Source organism: Varroa destructor, unplaced genomic scaffold (assembly GCF_002443255.2).
Source record: "Varroa destructor unplaced genomic scaffold, Vdes_3.0 BEIS01000002.1, whole genome shotgun sequence".
NCBI classification, from domain to species: Eukaryota; Metazoa; Arthropoda; class Arachnida; order Mesostigmata; family Varroidae; genus Varroa; species Varroa destructor.
In genome coordinates this window covers 10,019,180-10,042,921 of record NW_019211455.1, presented here as the reverse complement: position 1 = coordinate 10,042,921, position 23,742 = coordinate 10,019,180, and the positions used below count along the sequence as shown (strand labels likewise).

Sequence of the window (23,742 nt, the reverse complement as noted above, 5' to 3'; positions counted from 1 at the left end):
CAATTATTCTTTCGGTAATCGAACTTAAAAAAATCACTAAAATCCAATTCTAGATATGTTTTCCCCGCTATAACCCAATTGCGCCCCCTTACATGCCTTAGCTAGCATACCTAGTTAATACTAATCTGCAGCAATAGTTCGCATTGTTGACTGGTTGCAACAAGTGAAAGTAAATTAGGAAACGCAGATCACACGCTGATGCCGAGTGATCAGCACCGGCGAGTATCTCACCTTGCTCCCCGATCTGCTTTTTTCACTCACGACAGCTTGGCCGTCTGCCTGAGCTAAGCAGAAAACACGGCAGTGACGTCCAATGAGGTAGTGTTTAAGCCACCGGTCATAGCACCGGGGGAAACCAATCTTGGTCTGAAGGCGCCCCGATGATTTCCGTAGGGAAAACTTAAAATGGAAAATGATGTGCCCCAGGAGAATTTAAGGGAGGTAGAGGCAGCGAACGACCGTTGGCGGTTTCCAGTCGTTTCGCTTCCCCGGTGTCTCTGGCTGTGCAAGCATCGTTACTTCGCTTCGAGGCCTGGCAACTTGTCTCAATTAGGATAAGACAAGCGGGCGTTCACGCTGGTGTCACTTTACGACCGACCATTGCAGCACCACTATCACTAGCAGCGTCTACGCTAGTGCAACGGCAGCGGCCTGGCCGGCCGGAATCAGACAATCGCATTGCTATTTCACAATAGGCCGCTGGGTCGTGAGGCCGCCGTTCGTCTGTGGCCAAAGCCCAGCCTGGCCTTAAAAGCTAGAAGGCTCTTTCTAGACAATCCAAGCAAAATTAAACACGGCGACTACTCTCGATGATCTCTGTTGACGACTAAACGAGACTATCTCGCAATTTCAAATACAAAATCTTGACATTGACTCTGTTCAGTTACTGTGTGAAGATAAGCTTTATTGATGTGGCACTCGTGTAACCAACAGATATGATGTACCGAAAAGGTTATTTTGCTCAACCGTTCTATATATACGTTTCAGTCAGGAAACGTCCTGGGTGAGCGTTTTATTAGTAAGCCAGTATATCGTACCAATGATAGATGAAATGCTGCGCCTGATTGTTCTTATAGTGAACATTATATAGACGACCGATTCGTGTAATTATGGCTTGATGACAACTACGACACACAGCGGAAATGAAAAATCTCCACGAACGTCACACATCTGTATACATGTGCTGCACGCCATTATACCTATCTGACCTTTGAGGAAGGCCAAACTGACACACGGCTCTATTTCTGGAACTACAGGAACAAAAAGCTGGCAGGCAACTCTTACGAGCTGCTAGAGAGAAGTGACGTAACTAATATATTAGGTTACTCGTAGAAAAAATATTCTGCTACGCTTTTTCGTTTTTGTTAATGTTAGACAAGATATTTTTTCGCTTTGTCGTTATGGTCGTTTCGTTGTATCGCCTAGAAAACTATGTTGACTTTCGACTGAACTATCTTTGCCACAGCGGAATCAAAACGCGGCCGAAACAGCTTGTAATAATTGTGGTGCTTACGGTGGTTACTATGTGACGTTTGTCATTGTAGACTCAAAAAATACGCTAAGCTTACTCCGAGTTCGACGAAACTGTCTTACATTGCCTTTTCCAAGATGCTAGTTGTCAGATGAGCTCATACCTCGTAGCTATAGTCTTCTACTACGCAGGACAAATTTCCTGGATTACCTCTGCAGCTTCTTCGGTACTGGCGAAAAGTTAGCGTACCGATTTCAATTATTTTTTACCCAAAAGTCCTATCGTGGAGCCTGAATACAACGGTGATATTTGTGGCCTGGACAAAAGAGGAAAAAATGCTAAACGCTGGATAGGAAACGAGTTTTTCAGTAATTTATAACACGATTATCATCCGTAGACCAAAAAGTAGGACAGCAAAGAAATAATGAAACGCCATTTATTTCCAAACAACCTACAGGTCCCGTCTAATCCTAGACTACAGGCACATGCCCATGCTATTGCTGACAAACGCCACATCGATTGCCCGCTTTGTGATATAATATCACTTACAAAAAAACATGAAGAAAAATCAATACTCGAAGGTGGGCTGAGCATAGAAAACACGAATATGCCGTATTAGCAATCGTTGCCGTAAAAAATCTGAAACTAGCACCGATCTTGCCGTGGCCGTGGCTTCATTGGCCGGCTTACGCTCTGTATGCAAATTCACACGACAGCTTGATGTCGAGGGTCAAATAGCCTTCTAACGCTTGAACAGTCCGAAGATAAAATCTTTGTAAATCTGCAGTTATCTTGGCGTAGAAGGTAGCTCCATCTTGTATACGGTCTCTCGTAGAAGCAGCCGCGAACGATGTCTGCATATGAATATACGTACTATCGTTAGATAATACGATGAACTGGATACCCTGTTTACTCTTTAATTAAGCAAAATTCGACAGTCTACATCATACAGTATAATAATCAGTAAACAAACAACCAACTAGAAGCCTTCAACCGAACCAGTATATACAACGTACACGATGGTATTAGACTTTTCACAAGCGTCTTGATCCATTTTTTTTACTTCATCTTTTTACATTGACATATACCAGTAAGTCACACTTGAAGTACAAATAAGAAAGCAAACTCGCAGTATCTCTAGTTATTTCTGATATAGGTAAAGTGGGCTAAGCGACGATTCAAACGGTTCGTGAAAGTTCACCTATTTATATGATCGATGAACAGTTGTGCATCTTTTGCCGTGGTAAATCTCAATCCAATCAGAGCCCACTCTCCCGCTTCGTCACAGGATTCGCTTTTGTAGGATGATCTTATGGGAGCAGGAAAGAACAAATCTGGATATCCCGAATTGTTTAATTGCGTACAGGTCATGCGAGAATGCACCCAGGTCGCATAGATGTAATGTCCAAGCTAATCAAATCATCAAATAATCACCATTTTGACGCGTGAATAGAATTTAAAGTTTTATTTGAAAAACTTTCCATAAGACGAACCACCTTTGTATTCACACGACCTAGTTAGATACAAAGGCACTTACACATACGCACCATACACAGCGTCGTACGAACCAATAAATCTCTCCGTTGAACCACATATATATATATAACCACAAAATTTGACTGGACAATGTATAAATCGAGAAATCTACATCACTGCATGTACTTACGCTGTCATTGATAACAGTGATCATCGCCCGACCCGCAAACGGAAATACCCGAACACTGACATTAGCAGCGATCTTCTTCCAGTGTCCACGAGGACGCGAGAGAGACGGCCGCGAGCCTTGTTCCTCGGTCAAGGTTGCTGACGAAGATGGCTGCGCCCGAGTCTTCTGTGAGACAGCGCTTGGGGTCTTCGAACTCGAAAAACTGATACCTGCGCCCGCAGAAGGAGGAAATGTTGGCGTAGGGGCTGTTCGCTGTTCGAGTTGCCTTTGGGCCTCTGGATTATCCCCCGAAAGCTCAGTGGGGCCAAGTTCGACTGACAAATTCGTTGTGGCCTTTGCAATAGGAGGTGGCGGTATGGGAACCGCTATTGGCGTAGCAACTACGGGTACAGGGATCAACGAGGCACTTGAGGCGCCGCCTACAGAGTCAGCGGTAGCACCTGAATAGTCTGTTTGCAGGTTGGCGCTATCTACCATTAGAGTTGCGGTTGGCCCGAGCACTTGTTCAGGCGAATCATAGTCGCCGGAAGTGCTTGTTGCACTGCAGCTATGATACGAATGGGCATGTTGACTTACTTGAAAGCGGAAGAGCGAAGCGGCTAGTAATAGTTTCTCTTCGGATTTCACTTCAGTTTCGTCGTCTTGGAAGGGCGGTGGAAGCATTAGGGGATCGCTGGCATCAACCGTTTGGTCGATGCGCGATCGACGGCGAGACTCTCGCTGACGACAGAACATAGCGACGCCCCAGAGCTATTAGTAATGATGTTTTAGGACAGAACGCGACCCTATTAAATCAAATGAATCTAAACAGCCTTCTACACGAGAAATATGCCACAAAAAAATCAACAAAGAAAGGATACAACTTATTTGAAAAAAGTGGCTATGCAGTCCTACGGGAGCGTGAACTTCTCGTGAGGTCCACATGTGGAATTTATAGTATCTGGATGAGTATATAAAAGAAACTAAAGAAAATGTATTGAAAATATGTTGGTTGAATTGGGCAGTACAGACAGCAAAATAGTACAACAGAACTGAGATCCAATACGATCTTTCTTCCCAAAATAACACACAAATACACAAAAAACAATTAAACGAGGTTATGGAAACGACGCTTACAGCTTTGGTAGTTCTTAACTGCTTACGAGTTTCTCTTCGGGATTCTTCGATAATATTTTGAAACTGCGGTTCTAACCGCTCTTCCTGGCAATCGCGTAGCTTTACCATCTCTTCCAAAGCTATTCGGAACTCTTCCAGATCACTTTCTGTAGGTAATCTATCAATGAAAAGACCGAATTTCAAAAAGTATCAGCGAAGGCGATACACGTAGCTTCATGAATATATAATCTGTGATTTAGGTTCAACTTGAAATAAATTGAACCTAAGCCACAGATCGATAGATTAATTACATTTGGTAGTTCTCAGTCAAAACTAATTTAGCAATTAACAATAGAAGAATAAACGTTTACCTAGCACAGCTTGTGTTAACTGTAGCAAGATAGTGTACCTGATGTAAAAAAACTTTACGCGATAATCATCGTAAATACATTGACTATGGGCAATCCTTAGCGTATGTTGAGGAGTCACAGATGTCAGACCAACAAGACGACCCAAAGGTATGCCTAAAAGGCCAGCATCCGAAGCAGAAGAGCTGCTTACGTCCAGATTAGAATCTGGTAAATCTTGAGGTTGAATTTCGATTCGAAGCCTTCGGCCAGGCCCGTCCTGACTCGATGGATAGACGCAGTCAGCCGTCAGGGGATGATATAACAGCACGAGGCTGAGGTCACCAAACACTTCCTACAGCAGCAATGGCAAAAACAAAATGTGATAATTCCTTTACTCAAAGGAGTCTGTTCATTAAATATGTAACCCAAACTAATTTCGGGGCACCGATATCGATAAAATACATTTGACCCATCTACCTAGGTGCCTGGGTGTTTGCCCTACTACGAAATCCGTAATAGATTTATCATTCTTTTGGGTGTGTTTTGCTAGAATCTATTACAAATATATGTGTCAAAAGCTGTAGGGGTTGGGGGCGGACTATCTTTTCGGTAGGACTTTTGGCTGCCTGTGCGTTCTTGAGCAGCTGCTACTTTGTGTTTTACATGGGGATCTATGTAAGGGGAATCGTTCACGGCACCAATAAACAGCCGTCTTGAACCGAATATGGCTGCTGAACAGAACTATGTATAATTTCACATACCTAAATGATTGCTTTCACTATCAAAACGGGTAGATGCGATAGTAAACTTTGCTATAATAGAAATTTAGCCTTCGTGCTCGACGACGCTTGGAAAGAACACCACCGCTGCCGTGACACCGTTGTTGGCCCGCATAGCCACAAGCGTAACGGTACATGCCGCAGCTCAACTTATCTTTTGACAGATGCTGCACACTAAGAAATGCAATTTCCTTCGTCAATCAGGTGTACAGCCGCTAATGAACTCCAGCGAAATGCTTTTTTCAAGGCAGGACACCTTACGGAATATAGGGTGCTAGTACGTATGTCAAATGATCTATATCAAATGGCCCATGGTCTAGCGGTAGTATAACATCAATCCATTATATAGAGTTTTCTTGTGGACGCAAACATATGATGAATAATTACCAATTGTTCGGTGTGCTTACCTGATAGTTCGCTTCGCCTGAAGTCGAGTACGAGCATGTTACGTTGGGAAAAGCCAATTTTTTCAACAGCACTCCGCGTACAAGTGCAGCTTTCGCGGTATTAATTTCCATCGAACCCAAAAAAAAACTAACGTGAATTTTGCCTAGAAGAACATAAGATCGCTGAATTTATTGCTGTTAGAACATTGCAGTGCCCTTCGTCGGATCTATCGGATCTAAACCCGTAGCGTAAGCCTCGATGGTTGTTGAGTGGATTCTATTACGTAGCCAAACATTAGTATACCTTAGCACTACCAAACACTTTGTTCTTTCAAATGAATCGCTCTACGAACGTATCAACTTTCATTGCAACTGCTCTGGATCCTAACTCTCTCAGAATTTTGCTAGAAAAACAAAAAAAATTATGTTGAGTAACATGGATTATACAAACTACCGTTTAGTCAACCAGTCAGACAGCCTTTTGACAGAATGAAAATAGTCGTAGGCCAAATGCACATAACAAACTTCCTTTAGTTTCTGCCTAACTGAAAGACGTCATGAGAAATGTACAAATATACTCTTCGCCCTCTGGGTTTCGTATCGTGATGAGCTTGATAGCATCATCTATCTTACAAGGAATCTCGTGTGAGTTATTGTTATCTCGTTCTTACGCCAATATTAGCGTATGCTCAAAGCATGTAAAAAAACAAAGGTCCAGGTTTGAATGAAAGCTTACAGGGGCTTGATGTAACTTTTTATGTGGTCGTTCCCTTCCATCAATCGAAGGCTCTTCCGGGCCATATATATATGATTCATGCTTTTTCTAGATGGCGTGGTGGCATCGTATGGTATAAAACTAAGCAAAATAATAAACTCCTATGACAGAAATTAAAACGAGCACTGACCATCCTCGGTTTATTTCGATCGTGACAGCCTGGAGTCACTCATAGATTAGTCGGAAATCCCTTTTTTTTTTTCAATTATGCCACTTCAAATATACCGCTCCATTTGGTGCCTTTCCGGTCCATTCTTCTGGAAATGCGTAATATTTGTTTTCCTACATCTGTTTTCGCTGTCTGAACGCTTGCAGGCAACCATTACATGCAAAAAATGCCTATTCACCAGAGTGACAATCGGTTTGGCGTCAATAGAAGCAATGGAACAATTTGAACGATCATCACTCTGCTAAACTTACCACTGCACAGACTCAAAATCAGGTTTTTCTCTTTCGGACAATTAAACCCTGAGGGAAATCAGGACTAAATTGACTAAAAATAAACGTGCATAGTGTTCGGCGTTTAAAGAGCATATTTCACATTTGGTTTCGTTTGTAAATATACAATTTGTGCACTTGTGGGTAGGTCGACGACTTGTACCTTACTTTCCTGCATAATCAATGATAAAGTCAATAATAATATATGAAACAGCCAGGCTTGCCCCAAAAAAAGACTTGACGATGATCGTAAAGTTCTTCAGGTCAAGTTGAACGTCGCCTATAACTAAATGTTGGAGTGAACCGATAATACAGGATAGGAAGCTGATCAACCATACTATTGCAGGCATACTCAGCGGTTTTACGTAAATCGTAATAAAATTAAAAAAAAATAATAATTCGTGGGTAACTTAGGTTGGTTGCTGTTTCTTTGGTGGTATATGTCAACATTCTAAGTAATGCTATGCTTTAGGCAAATAGAAGATTATCTTACTGTAGCTTCAGGCCGTCGGTTGTACTCGGGTTTAATAGCGTCGTTTTCCAACCTTTTCATTGGCAAATTCTATTCGCTTCTTCAGTTGAACTTGACGAGATCATAAATGCGCAAGGAAAGTTTAGGAAACTCCGAGTAAGCCATTTATCTTCTCATGATTTACTTTCATTCAAATCTAAATTACAACGTATGATTGTGGCTAATAAATGGAAAGTATGTGTTATTGTAGTAGACCGCTGAGTTAGCCTTAAATGCGAGCTGGCGAGAATTTTTTAACACTGACATTTAATTTTAATTGCGCTGATTAAAAAGATCTTCCACTATGACGCAGCAGTAAATAAGGCGTTTACGTTACAAACCGCATTTATTAAAAAATAAAAAAAATCATACCCAGAGAGCTGAATTGGTTGACACGAGCCGAGCAAATTCTACGCGAATCTTATTGTGAACTTAAATTGTAAGAGTTTAGTAAAAGTTCTATAAAAGGCATATAATTCTAAGAAGCTTCTTTGTATAATTTAATAAATCCAATAAACTGCCGCAAAATGTATGTTTAAATACAAATATCCAATGATTTATACAGAAACTCAATAATCACAGTTCAGCGGCACAACATCCGAAGGCGCTAAGTAAGTAGTTCATCCTGAAAAGTGACATCGTGCACGAAATCTTATCACAAGTATTTCAGATACAAATAATCCAAACCACTTCGCTCTATCTTATCGTTTCGAATGAAGGTGTAAACGTTGAAGTGACCTAGTGAAGGTCAGAACGTCAAAGAAACCATAAGGTTTTCACGATACGTAAATCTCGCTATCTATACGCAGTTGTTCTTATTAATACGTATTTTCATATTAGGTGTGCGTTCGTCTGGCTTAACAGCACCACCTAGCCCCTGCATGACCCAGTTTACATGCATATTCACATCTATTGTGCCGCTGGCGTCAACAATTACGTTAACACGACGTAACACGGGACGAAAGATCTGAAAGACGAAGCTTGATTAGACACTGGCAGGACCACTATGGGATAGTTCGTGCTCGTATACCATCGAGTTGGTCTCAGGCACCCTACCCCGTTAGGCCCTGCTTGCATAGTACCTAACAGAAGTGTATTCCATTTTGCCGTCGCTAATGTTACCGGGGTCGGACATATTCGCTGATTTGAGGCGTACTTACGCCAGTTTTGTAGACTTCTAATAAATCACTTTAATGAAGGTGGCAACAAAAGCATTGGAATGACGATTTTGCTGTTCCTTCGCTGATGCCTTTGGTTTCACCACCATCGTCACCGCCCATGTTCAACGTCTTAGTAACGATCCTTCATGGCTTGCCGTGTCCGACTAAGAAAGGGAGTACGGGGGGCAACAGAAAAAGTCTGAAAAGGGCTCTCGTACAATTCGGGACTAGACGACGAAGGCTTTCTCGGTCCCATCTGGTCTGCCACGGCTCAAACGTTGCGTCAGATGCTGCAGCAACATAACCAGCTACCAGAGGTAGAGGGTCCATTTTACTTATGTCACCATTCCACTTCCTTAACGCGCTATATGAATAGACTTGATGCCATTATACGCCGCTGCATCTTACTGACTAGCGACGTTATTTATATTCTGACAGGCGTATCAAGATTGCTGCTCTTTACCACCACCGTCGAGCGGGTCGACCATAGCTGCCTTTCCCCAGGTAGACTCCTTCTAATGTCCATGATTTTTCCAAGTCTGTATCGCTCGTTGTGACCTCGACTGGGCTCAAACTTGTCGCAATTTCACAGCGAGGCATGCTATGCAGAATGCCGCTGGCGAGTTTTCAGTTATTCTGCACGCTCAGCTCAGCAGCTACGCAGGCTTGCAAGCTTGACCAAACGAACGTGTCTATCAATCGCTAAAGGATCCGTCGATGTGGACGAACATGTCGGACGCAGACCGATCTACTGCCCGAACACGGTATCAACGTTAAGGTGGTACGACGCTTAACCATTATCTAATTTTTAGCATTGTGATGTTAGCATCTACAGTGCACGATTTATAGTCCCTCTTGGTAACGTAGTTCATTATGTACTGGTAATCTCTAGTAAGCTGGATATAATGTCTCGAATTTGCATAATATGTATTTATGTGGGTGCGCAAATCCTGCCATTTCTTCGTCACAGTGAGGCCTTAAATAGAACGAATGACGACGTCGATATGAATGAGATAGGGACGGAGTGAGGTTGCTTTTCCTCATGTAGTATATGCTAGGTTTCAGCCTCTAGATACAAAGCTGGAATAAAGAAGAACAAGGGAAAAGAACTAATGAATATGCACATGTGAAAACACCGATATTTACCATTGTCCTTATACGATGCGAGAAATAATAAAACTGAAGCAACGGAATAGATTTACCAGGCATAGGCAATTGTTGTTAAGTGATAATAGTCTCTACTGCCAAATCGTACTACTATTATTATTATTACCGTGTATTAATAAAACTGCCGATATTTTATTAGAGTATTCTTACAACTAATAGACTACGACAGTGAAATACTCAACGGAAATGAAAATGTTCGCTAAGGAGGAAGGATTGATTCCTTTCGCGTTCTTGCGGAGGTTGACCTGCTGGCATCAACCTTCAGGAAAAGTGTCATGTCGTGTGCTAGTTCAAGCAGACGAAACCTGACAGGCTCAAAGGAAAGACTAACTCAAATTAAAGCCTAATTCTAATCGTGACCAATCCTAATTGGACTATGCAACATCAGCGACAAGCTTCTGCCCTGCACGTATGACTAAATAGATCCCCACATTCAACGTGATTCTGTTGTTGGTGTGGAAATTTTAACTAAACTTTGGGTCACAATAAATTCAAATAAACAAATAAATATATTTCCCGGGCTATTCGTCTTATCCAATGACACACGCCCCAATTGTTGGCGATCACGCGTGGAAATTAACAAATTCTCGACGTGTTCAATAAGAACTTAAGTACGTTTAAAACTTAACAGGTGGTCAAATTGCACATGATTATGAAAGATGCCTTGCTTATTTTAGTTATACCCATTTTAAGCAAGTTATACGACAAATTCAAGCGAGAAACTTCAGTCAAAACGTTAAATAGGAATGAAGTCGCTGCGTTTCCCTACACCCTGAGGGAGGAATAATTCGCATTTAGAGTAAAGGAGATCGTGGTAATGATTAGGCCGCACGCTAGGCCTGTAGACTTAGCACGGAAAGGTGCTCCATTCAGACGGATCATTTACCGTTTTTATTTATGTGTTCATTTCGTTCACGCTTATATATGGTCGTCGCATTAGGGAAGGTAATTTGACGCAATTTGCGAACGGAATGGTAATTTCTAGCGATTCAGATCTGCCCAGATTCATATTGCCGTGACCTCTTGACCAGCTTGCGATCCATCTAATTAGTGACCGACCCGGCTAACCTTATTCAGCAAGTTAATTCACTCTTAATTAATGCAGTTATAACTCGATATCATTAATAACCAATTTATGCTAGTTATCTTTACATGTAGGAAAGTTTCAATTAATTTATTTAAAACCCACACTTCTTGTTTATTTTCTCTGCTATATGAATGTATCCGCTCTAGGCCACGGAACTCAACCGACTACTGAAGGAAAGTCGAGACGATTTTATTGAAATTTTGCCCATCCAAAAATACTCCAGACTTTGACCATGATACTAAGAAAACGCGACTAACCGCATTATTGTAAAGCTACGCTCTTGCTGAATGAAAAAAGACAGGCTAGATAACGGAAGGAACTTATCATTTACGAATATTTTTTGAGCTTCGTGTACTGCCAGCTTCCCTGCAGCAGCGCAGAGAACCCTGCTAAACTCAAGCACACTTAGCCACAATTCCTCGAGTTTAGGATAACGCATCAGGTCACGCTCAATATGACTGTGCCATGTTATGAAATGACGCACTGGTTATCAATTCAAATGTTTTTTTTTACCTCATTAATGGTTATGTATTTTCAATGTTGCCCCCAGTTTTTCTTTAGCCTTTATCGCAGATCAGTCGCCGAACAACTCTATGTTGACTTGCCTCTACAATACAGCCGAGGACCGAAGGGTAATCAGTTATTTTTCTTAATAAGCTTATGAACCGTGTCTGCTACCAGCTATATCGAGGATTCCTTTAGGTTCTATTGTTAGGTCATCTTTTCTCTCACCTATTTGACTTACGGTGTCCCACAGGCCGCCTAAAAGTACTTGATATTCCTTCTCATTGGTATGCTACGGAAGTGCAATGGATCGCTGAGACACGTCGCTTGTAAAGGGACCAAAACTCGTCCGGGGGTGGCTTAAGGAACATCATGTACATCATATTGATTGATACATCGTCGTCCGTTGCTCTTTCGAAGGAGGCGTGCTCCGAGTCGCTGGCATCCCTCTCCAACGAAGGTGCCTCCACTCAAGGCCTAAGCCAAATTATGGCTATTAAGTATCAAAATCATACGATTTAACACGCAGTGATTACAGACACGTGCCGATGGTGCAGGTAACGCCACCGACGGCTGAGTCACGTGATTTATTTTTACCATGCATACTATGGGGGTACGTTCAACTTGTAGCAGATGTGAGGGAAAGGCACTAACGATCTGAGCTGACGGACTCTAGATAATAATAGTTCCTGCGAAATACAATCGTTTCTACATTACGATTCATTTATACTGAACCTGTAACATAGGTATGTATGATGTTAACAACGTCTATTTTAAGAAGCCAGCAAATAAAGGGACTGGTTGACTGAAAGAATAGGAAACATTTTTTTTTCTTCATTTATTTCCGTATGAATGAGACGCTCCGGTTACGATGGAGTCTGTTCAATATACATAGTTGTACTGTATTTTTGTGTATGGGTTAGCTAAGCAGTATTATGTGCTTTTTTTTCTTGATAACTGGTGCTTTTGTTCATTGTTGATAACAGATGTCTTCTACCCCGAGCCCAGGACGACAAACATGGATGGCATTCTTTCTGCTTAACAGGATTTGCCCGGCCAGCCGCTTGTTCCTCAGAGTATAACAATAAGGAGCCCGAGAAGCTAGATACGATTAGACGTCTAACAGTGGATTATGCACCACGCGCCTCGATGCCATTTTCGCAGTATGCTGCGGTAGCCCTGATCCTTTCTTGAATCGCCGTAAGAATGGTCTGCTACGATATTCTTCTTGAGATGGCCTTCTAGTAGTATAATATACTATTACGTCACATCAACGGACACCTATTAGCTTAGCCTTACTGTCTTATTGTCCTGCTACTGTGACGCCGAAGAGCGCTTATCGAGCTTCGTTAGACGTGCCGAACTAAGTATTCTAACTTAGTAAGTCTTTTGCCGTTGCGTCAGCCGACTAATAGAACAACGCCACACGATATCTCACGGATAGTCCTACTGTAACAAGCATTGTCTCCGGCGTAACAGAGTAGTTGGTATCGGTATAAACCAAGACTATGGGTGTGCTAGGGGATTCTATATGTTCGTGTAATACTGCAAGTCTTCTGTGTACATAAACGGAAGAACGTTATGAAAATTGATGTTAAAGCAAGTACTTGACCGATCCTTCGATAGGTAAGCAGGTTGAGCTAGGGGTTCTTATTCTAAACTGCTTATCTCCCATTGTTTCATGCAATATCGTAGGATAGATTCGGGCGGGATGAAAGCAGTTTCATGTGCTTGATAATGACCGCTTGTTTTCGCAACGACTGAAGCTTGGCTTGAAAAAAAAAAGTCCTCTTCCTTTTGGGAAAAGCGCTGCACGTAATGACGCAATGATTTTAGCTGAGCGACTTATTCGCAATGAACAGAATCTTCAAAGGCTCTACATATCATCAGAGAGAATTATTTATCCGTCGAGTTCCCTTATAGCACACATTGGTTAGAAAGCTCTAAGGTAACGGTTTAGGTGATTTCAGACAGAAAGAGTAGATTTAGATGCTTTAAATTCAGCTATCGGCTGGCAGTAACAGCTTGCGACGATCGTAAATCAATGTCTATTGTAACTTGAACGCGAGGTACGTTGTTTGTAGGGTTACAATACGTTTATAGCCCTACAACGTATCTGCTTTCCACGAATTCTATGAGGCCGATTTCGTTTACAATATCATCCTAAAACATAAACCTCAACTTAGCTTAATACGTCGGATTTTTTTTCAAGAAATTTCATTACAAATAAATCCTGGAACAACTAAGCGTCATATGTTCGGAACGTCTCCGAGTTATTATTTGTCGAGGAGCACATTTCGTGAAATACATTATAACACAAATCTGTTCTTCTAAAATCACTTATACTTGTAAGTGTGCTTACCTGCATATCGCTGAATCTTCTATTCTAACGAATATTGAGATGAATTAACTTCAAGTGGTCTCGCGGGGCGCGTAACTTAGCGTCTAGCGGGCTCTTTTTCAACAAGCTAACCTTGATTCCTTTATGAGAAGGCTAGTAGATCTTGCGTGGTTGGTTTGCGCAGAAAAAAAGGTACGCTTGACATAATATAGGGCCGTTCGGAACACCAAAGTTTGAGTTGCATTATACGCTTTGATACCGCAGTGACGGAATATTGAAATATATGTACAAGGTGCAAAAAGGGGCTATTACAGTCAGAGTCTCTATTCTGTATCTTTGAAAATAGAAAAACACTAAAATGCCGTAAAGATGACAGTAAAAAAAAACTAATGTAATGATCCTCAACCTGTCAAGGGACTCGTATCCTACTCTGTATATATAGAGAAGTCTAGCTGGGTGTTTTAAGATAAGGAGTTGTAATTCTACATTATAATGTTATCACACTTTGATTTCTTTTTAAATGTACGCGGGTCAGATATTTATTTATTTTCATTTTTTCAGATATTTATTATTATCAGCAATTTGCGTTATTGGATTTTTTGTTTGGATAATTTAAAAAACGAAACTGCTAAATATTTTCTAAAAAATGTATTTCCTTCATATTCCATCGGGCTCTTGTTGCACTATAAATAACCATAGTAAGCACCTATCATGAAGCTACATTCTCAAAAGCAGACTGAAAGCATATTACGTTTCGTATAAGTCATGAAGGCATCTTACATGGTCACCTTGGAGCCAAAATGGGACTGGGCTCCATTAGCCAGGGCATTTCGGGTCTATATGAAGACGGATGCCGTCGATGCTAGTTTGGCAAAATAACTGAGTAACTTTAAAGTACAACTGAGTTTAGTAGACGTATATACACGTGTGTGTAGGTGCCCATTTAAACTAAGCCATTGATGTTTCGCACTCGTTACACCAGACGTTGTTGTCGTCGACGACATGTGGCATGTGGCCTCTTTTGAACGTGATTTTAACAACTTTGTTGATATTACGTTTGAACAAAACAATAGTGTTAGATATACTACCTCATTGCGGATAATCATGATCATAGATCAGAATTTAGCACAGAGTATTATTTATATCATGAAAGAATCATGCATGAGGATGATAATTAATGGTGTTAATTCGTTCGAGTTTATTGCTTCGGAGAACGGTGCGCTACAATTTTTCTCTCCATTTTTCTCAAACAAAATGCTAGAGTGCATAGCTGTGCCCGTGTCTGAGACCGTACAGATTTACATTGCGCCACAAAAACTCATGTAGGCCTATAGTGGACGAATCATAATCTTTGACCTACTTAATTTGGCAGTGTTAGAAGCCGTCGGCTACTTTCTGCGAGCACAGCCCTTTTTACGAAAAAGAGCATTTTGTTGTTTGACTGACCTTTTCGAATAAAACCATGTTACAGCCTTGCCTCTGGCAGACATAGCCATACCTTCTACGGCCAATAACAAAGGCGTCTTTAGTTGATCTTTTGGCCACGTAATAAAAAAGTGTTTAATTAATACACTTACACATAACTATATCTACTGTAGTATATATGTTTTTCTTTTTCACGTACGGTAGAACTTACTAGAAAAATTGGCCGAGAATAACTTTTTGAAATGCTAAATGTAAGACCCTTACAGACGAATCCGATGAATTTGTTACTTGGATTTTTGGTTGGGTGGTTTAATTAGTTGGGCTAAAATGACGATTCACAAAATGTGTTAAAGGTCGTCTCCTTTAATTAGAGCTGTCACAGCATCTGGACAGCCATATATCTATCGTTTGGGTCCTCATATGTAATTTTTCTAATTGAAGTAAGTCGACACTGGGATGTGTTCTCCCATCAGTTGCCATTTTTAGGGCATGGAAAGCCCCGTAATCATACGGATATAACATGGTAAATAGCCAAAGATGGATATTCGTTCGCTCAATCCAGGAGATAATTGAGGAATGGCAGTGAAATCTGGCGTTGTCATCAAATAATCAGACCGCGTACTTCCGACTGCCGTGTTAACAGCCAATGGGTCTCTGAGGAAACTCGAGACACTACCGTGCATTGATTTTCGGCGAATATCTTATTACTACAAGATGACCCTGGTGCCCATTATAGATTTCGCCATCACCTATGTCCAAACCTATTCGACACTGCTACTGAACTCTCAGAACGATGCGATCTTCTGGTTTGGTCCCTTTAAAACTGGCAGTAGAGATTGAGCTATGCTTCGTCTTTGGAAACCGCATGTTCGAGGCTTTTTTTTTTGCAAATTATTTGTAAAATAAGCCACAAGACTTTTCAATTGACCTGAAGTTAATCGACTGATCACAGCCTCACACAGCCTCCACATAGTTAGTATTTGGATTATAAATCTGTGATACATTTTATATGAAGTGCCAGTCTTACTAATAAACTCCTTACGTTCAAAGCCCGGCCTTCGTGATAAGCTTCTTCGAATACGGTAATGCCTTCGTATTTTTCCGGATCCAACATTTGGTTATCTTCTTGTTGGTTTTTTAACTCTCCGATCTCATTTTTACGTGGCATTATTCACGTATTGTGCTTTCCCTTGAAGTTTCCGTGCCTAATTATTTTATTAATCTTCGATAAATTTCCGGATCAGTAACTGGATCGCTAGGAATTGATTTTTTTGAAACAAAAAAATGTTTTTCTCTCTGAACTAATTTATCCTTAAGTTAGCTCAGCCGGCTCCCAGTCGGATTTTCTAAAAGGCTGAAATATTTACCAGTCGAAGTTCATCTACAAGTACTGTAGGGTTAACAAGTTAGGCAACTTTAAGGTGCGCGTTACTCGTCTCTAAGTTGCTGCGTCTCGCTTTAGCTCATTATTTAAAAAAAAACGCTGAGAGTTAGCGAATATGCAGTACGACGTCAATAGTTTGCAAATTATCTAATATAATAAAACAATGGTCAGAGCCAAATATATAGTACGATGCTTCGTGTAGAATTACTATCGTGTTCCCAGCATCTGTTCTCAGAGCGAATTGCATGGCTTAATAATTAGATGCTACATAGGGTTCGAGACACGGGTTAAATTTATTTCCTAGAGGACAGATTGAGCTGGATATAAATGAGACAACGTTAGACTGTCGCCACTTCACAACCAAAACGCGCGACCTATTCAAGGTCTTTCACGAATCGTTGCGATTTAAAGTTATTACTATTATCACTTGTTTATTCGGGCTAACCTATCTACTGTCTTCATATTCGCAACAACTTAACACGTATCCGTAAACAGCTTTAGCGTATACTCGTAATCAAAATGGCATTTGTTTTTTTAAATCTTATATTGAAAGTGTCATCATATTCTCATCAGGCGCATTTTCTTTCTTTTTCTGTGTAGTCATTGAGACACAACCCCAAATTTTTTTTTAGAAACGTGTATGCTCATCTTGGCTATTTCTTCCTCCGTCAGCCAGCTCAAGAGCTAAATCTATCTACCCTTGAAAACTATGATACTGTTTACATTGTTATATTAATAAATATATCTATTGTATAAACGTACGTAGAGGACGCTTACTTCCGTCCTATCCTCCCATATCAACCAGTGACCGCAACAGGGTAAATACGTATGTTGCAGTTTAGCTTAAATCAAACAAAAGTTTAACTCAGAATAATAAACACACTTCTATCCAAAACAGTACATAAATATTCACTCTACTTCTCTCTCCTTTTGTCACTGCCTAATGTAGAAAGAAACCCGCTTCCCATCACTTTGGTAACGGCTATGACTCGTCAAAACATACACCGTAGCAAAACATACCGTCTACGCTATTTAGCGAATCGTGTACATTGCTTCACGGCTGTTGCTAGGACAATATCTAGCGTTTTTGCTATTGCCAGCCTAAGGACAATCGTTATAAATTTGGTAGAAAGTCACGTTCCTGCTTGGGAATCTGAAGATGTAGGATCGGCATGAAAAGTGGAACAGTCAGAGGCAACCGATGGAACAAAGTACATGATGCCCTAAAAGTGTATACAAAAGTGCGTACAAAAAGCTCATAATCTTGTGATTATCCCTTTTTTTTTCGGGATGTAATTAGCTGTAAATAATAGGTAACCCAGGGTTAACTTTTACGCAGGGAGACTATATCTGAAAATGTCATTGATACAGAGACAATATCGCAGGCAGTTTCAGCTAAATTCGCCTACACAATTTACAATAAATTGGACGACAGGTTAGTTTGAAACAAATAGGATTGCTCAGGATGTTCGTCAACAACGTTTCAGGCGATCGGATGAACACCAACGACATCTGAAAGACAATCGGGTCGTAAGTTTGGCATCAGCAAATTACACTTTCATTGCATTCTAAGTTAAGCGTAATAGCACACGCTACCAATGAAGATTGTTTGGACAGTGGTCCTTGGAAAAATGTATACCATGTGCACCATTTTCGGGGATTAATAAGTTGAGTAAAAAGGTCTTATATAATACGCTGCACGTTCTCCAGACCTAACGCCAATGGGAGTTCTTTGTGAGATACGTTGTAGACAAAGTCTACGTTAAAAAATCGACGACATTAAAAGTCGCAACCGAGGACGAGTGTCCCATAGTAAAGCGAAGGGTTGCTTCAAACTTGTGAATCGATAGTCTACCCTCATCAACAATGTGTTGGCTAGAACGGTAATAATTTTACACATCTGTGCTAAAATAAAGATGTATACATTTTATGTAGATTCTTTTGCAATTTAGGTATCGATTATATTCTTTTAAATTTAAGCAAAAATTATAATCATTCACATTGTGTGTACAATTTTTGAGACACTCAAAAAAATAATATATATACACTCATCATGCCGGGAGCCCATCGTTCTACCGGTTCCAATGAACTTCCTAACCGAACACGTCGTGTTCACTTGAACCGTGTCATCACTTTAGCTTGTTAAGGGCGATGGTGTGGTAGCGGTTTCCTTTCCGCTTCTTCCCCGCCAAGGTCCTTTTTTTGCGGTCCTGACGGTCGTAGCGTTGTCGTATGGCTTTTTTGTCTGCCTAGTCATCGTCACTGACCATCGGAGACCATTAGCGGTGCTATGGGATGAGGTAAGTAGACAGCTTGGTAAAAGAGTGGGTTTGTGAGCGCCTGCGACAAGCAGCTCGATCTACGAACGGCAAATGCTTCCTTCAACAAGGATAACCGAAGAAAAATCACGAAGGCACCGGGTCGACAAAGGAAGCTCAACAACAACAAAACGCTCGAATAATATCGAGTGAGTGTTGGCTTTTGTGGCCGTCCTCGTTATCGGCCCAGTTGATAACCTCACGCCTTTTTGCTGATGACCTCATGTAAGACGACCAGCCGGCATGCTGAGTTTCCGCCCCTCTAAAAGCACGTCTATTACCTAAATCATAACTGCGACATGGCGGAAATGCAGGCGTGTCAAGCACTGTCTATCCTAACAGCAAGGAAGCTCTCGCGGATGATCGAAATGAGTGAGCTCCCGCATTCAGCGGTTTCCGAGATTGCACAAAAAAGATAAGAAGCCAACACGTCGCGAGAGTATTGCTATCATTACGAGGTATTGGCTTGCGCCGGAGAACTTGCAACGTACAAATAAATTGAACAAGGATGCGATCCTATTTTGTATGGGCAATCTGCACCATAAACGAGCCTCGTACATTCCACTGTGGCTAATCGCGACTCGAAGTCGGTACGCTACTGTGAAGAGTAAATGCACGAACTAACTATTTTACAAGCATAAGTACACGTCATAATGGCAGTATGAAAACTCTCGATAATGTATGACAGTGGGCGTATAAGCTTGACGTATACTTAATTAGCGCAACTTAAACGTATGTCAGGTTTTTTCGGGTATGTAATGGGCAATAGGTATAACTGATCAGAAAAAATGCGCAATCAATAATTAAACGACGACAACGTAACATCAAGTAAAGATACTAAAAAAAATATTCGTTTATTTTATTTAGGTAAGACAAAAAATAAGGTATCATTTTCTATTCACTTTGAATGGGTTTCTCTACCTGGTGTGGCTAAAGGTCTGCTCGCTGCTGATATTGGTTCTCCTCGTCCTATAGCGTTGACGACACAGTGCCTCCATAGCATTTGCGAATCCCTTCGCACACAAACTCATATAGAGAGCCTATGTAACTAAATTATCCATTAACCGGATTTTGACCTAGAGTTGGCGGTAATCTGCATGATATGAGAAGCAGGTTATGGCGATGCCGCTCCGACATTGCATACGGCAGGTCTTCAGAGGTTATCGCCCGAGGTCAGTGACAGCGAAAAACAGTTAGAAAAACTACAGGCTGGAATAGAAAGCTATAGCATATAATGTTTTTGAACTAGGTCGAAAACCTTGAACGAAACATTTGGTTATATAACGTTCATAGTACTTTTCTAGAAAACAGGACTAAAGGTTGAAATTCGCAAGCCTAATTTTAATAAGGGCGTTGATTAACCTTGATTGATCCGACAGTCATTAACTGAAATATAAATCACCAAATTGCTGCTTTTTTTTGTTCATGCTCGAAGCTTGGTCAATCATCCATAGTTTTGAGAACCTCGGCCATGCTCTCATACCAATTGTTACTACCAGTTTCATATCATATGGCGAAATAGCAATTTACTAAATTATTTTGTAAGATTATTCTCAATAAATTGCCATCATGGAACCTCGACACAAACTTGTGCATAGCTAAGACGGGAACATATAGCGTGTATCCGAATCAGCCATAAGCCCTTGATAAACAATATTTGACAAAGCATCGTGGCACAATTTATTAGACGGTCTTCAAACTAAGAAAACCAATGCTTCTTTCTTCAGATACGGAGAGGTGGAAACCATCCCCATTTTGGAAATGGAGCCGATATCAGATAGCTTCTATCATTGCATCTAGACATATATGCATACAGTAAGATTCACTGCTTATTCAATCCTCTCCTGCTTATCCATTCCTCTTCGAGATCAACGCGGCGTGCTGCATAAACCATCCATTGCAACATCCCCTTTTTGCTACTTCAATATCTCTCCATTCTTCTTGCGGTACCGGCGCATCTATTCTCATATGCCATAATCGTGGTCATATATGTCTACAGTAGCAGCAGTACTTGTATACAGTAACGGTTGGCATTTACTCCACGACACTTTCTAGCAAATATTCCTAGCTCAATGTCTCTTCCCTACCGCTGCCTTCTCTTATCTACATCCACTTGTTTCAGGTTCGCCCTTGACGACACATGACCTTGTTCCACTAAAATGACTGCACGCAAAAAAAAATTGCAACATCGTTCTTCTGCTCTTGTTTGCTGCTGCAGCCACTGCTGAGTGTCTTTCGCCACCCGATGTTCTAACGTTACTGCCTTGAGCTCTGCTGAACAGAACATGGACTTTCAACGGCCGATAGCACGATGCGTTCGAAAAACGATGTACGCGTTAAAAAAAGGATAACAAATAAAGAGAGACAAAGGCTGTTATCCTACTAGATTTGGCAAAGGAAACCCAACCATGCCACACTGCACTGTCTCCTGAGCCTTTTCTTCGATTTGTGTCGTTCTCATCCCGACTCGTCCTTGTCCTCGTCGATTTTCCAGCTCATTGATATAACCCCGCACTTTCCGTCTGCAAATACGACGATCCCTTGTCTCGTCTCGCCGCTTTGCCATAGGGATGTTTTTTCAGCATCCATTTATTCTGATGGTCGTGCGGAAAACACAAGGGGAACAGCGATCTGGCAAGGACTGGAACAGGGAAATGCAGGGGTAAAGCCCATAAGGCAAAGCAGGGGGATCTATTCTACTACATAGTTCGAAGCTCTTGGACGCGGACGCGTGGTCGGGCCAAAGAGCGTCACATATTCGAAGCCTCTGGTAAGCTATGGTGTCCACGGCTGCTACGACGACAACACCCTTCGGAGTTTTTTGCTTGTACCGCCGATACTGCGGCTGCTGTTCCTAGTGTCGATGGCGCTTCCGCTATACATGTTACTGACGTCTGCTTATCCTCCAGAATCGAAAGGTTTTTCCGAGCGGCGGCTTACTCCGACTAGGACGGTTTGGAGAATGACTTCCCGACGACAAGACACAATGTCGAGAGCAAAGGCTCGGACACCAACGGAGTCGGCGTAGGAAAGGCGTGGAAGCCAAGAGTGTAGAAAGAGGTTCAGCCGCCAAATTCGACGAGGCGCCTCTATCGGTTCTGACATTCGACAGCACCGAAAACAAAAAGTCGACGATATCGCGCTTCATTTACTTGAACGCAGACCGCAGTGGTCGTGCAAACTTTGAGCACTACCACAAACTTTGTAATGAGACCAATCAGACGGTGCCTGCCATGAGACCTTTTAAATGCGCACCGTTGTTTTTCCTCCCCTTTTTATTTTGTGTCATACTTCCTTCAGTCAGCTGATGTGAACATTTGGAGTGAAATCAAATAAAAGCATATTAAACAGAACTTTGCAATAATAAAAATGATTACATGTGCATACTTTTCGAACACTGATTATTTAAGGATTCTGTCCTCTGCTTAACGGTACGTCTTAGACGCGGGCTAACGATGTATAGCATGCTAATTAGTATTTGCACAAAAAGAATCGTATTAATACATTTTGAAAAGATCATTGTTTAATGAGCAACCATAACTATTTAAAGATTTAGCTGACGTGTCCGAGTACCGAACTTTTTGAAAGCCTTGTTTAGCCATGTCGAGGACATTGAAAATTCCATTAAGTGTACACGCTGCTTAGTAAAATACATCTTTTAATGTAAAGGTCACTACCAGTCTTAGCAAAGACGAGAATCGGGCTTTTCGGATATTTCCGTGGGCGGTGAGAGAGACGCTACTCAGTGAGCATGTTTGAATCGCTTGACAGCTCCGACCAACCGCTAGGTAAAAAAAAGTGGCTAAAATTCCTCATACTCGTTCCATGTCAGCTTACAGCTGTGTGCCGCGACCTATTTTCCATGGCCAGAAAACGGGTATAGGTTTACATGTAGATCATACCTTACTTTACACACAACTATTAACGATACGGAGCAGACATAGAGCCGTGATTCAAACTGGTAGGCTCATATCGTTTATTTAGCTTTTCTATTGAGGTTTGGTTACTGCTAAGCTTGTACAAAATACCGGTCCAATGGTGTTACCATGAGGGAGTGCACTATGTGATATGATCAGCGGAAATTTATTGCCGCCATATTTCTCCTTTTAATTTCAAAGGTGGTTTTTCAACTGAGAGCTGCCAATGAATTTATCAACCGGAAAGATGTCTACAGTTCCAACCCAAAGGATATAAGGAAACGCTGAAACCGAGACCTGGATCGATTTGGATTACTGTCAATCCCGTCGCTTTTATCCTGCCGAGTTTTGAGCGAGCAACTATGTGTAACCCCGAATGTGAGAGCAATGTTCAGTCAACCCCAAGAAAAGTTCTACCGCAAGTCCACAACTATTACTCTAAGAAAGCCTTCAGTAGCTCCAGACGCCAGGCGACAATACCAGAGTCGCTATATGCAAAGGTAACCAGCGTATTCATAATGTGATCGCATAATATGTCTAATAATACTAGCAGCACTTGTGAGCAAACCGTTTGTAATGGAATCACCAATGCCGCATCACATCTTGCCTCTCAAAACCTTTCATCACTTCAGGACTCACCTGTCTTGAATGTACGCACCGAAGTGACCAAGTATGCAAAAATGGACGTACGGAAGTGGTCACCTTTTTTCAGTGTATAATTAGTGATTATATGTCCGAATTACACGAAAAAGAAATTGTACATAGACACTTGTGTCTGGGTCGAGTCCGAGGGGTCCTATTCTTCATGAAAATGAAATTTGTTGCCTGTCTCCATATAGCATGTAAATGCAAGTTACTACCACCAACAGAATGAGTAAATCGCGTCTAAATAAGCAAATATGAATGTTATTCCTAAGCTAAAATGATTACGACAGACTAAAACTATTACAGCAACCCTTCTAATTTAC

At 41.3% G+C, this 23,742-nt stretch overlaps 1 protein-coding gene across 2 annotated transcripts; it reads right to left on the bottom strand.

Moving 5' to 3' along the window:
- Positions 1-1,899: 1,899 nt before the first annotated feature.
- LOC111244494 (uncharacterized) lies at positions 1,900-7,311 on the bottom strand. Of its 2 annotated transcripts, none has more exons than XM_022791697.2 (6): positions 5,769-7,311; positions 4,642-4,934; positions 4,254-4,410; positions 3,138-3,857; positions 2,673-2,881; positions 1,900-2,325 (listed from the first exon to the last, which is right to left on the bottom strand). In XM_022791697.2, exons 1-6 carry the CDS (start codon positions 5,877-5,879, stop codon positions 2,259-2,261), a joined length of 1,557 nt encoding a protein of 518 aa, XP_022647432.1. In that variant the 5' UTR covers positions 5,880-7,311; the 3' UTR covers positions 1,900-2,258. The 2 variants fall into 2 exon arrangements, with proteins under 2 accessions (XP_022647432.1, XP_022647431.1); XM_022791696.2 differs by having other exon boundaries at positions 3,138-3,887; positions 5,769-7,308.
- Positions 7,312-23,742: the final 16,431 nt, after the last annotated feature.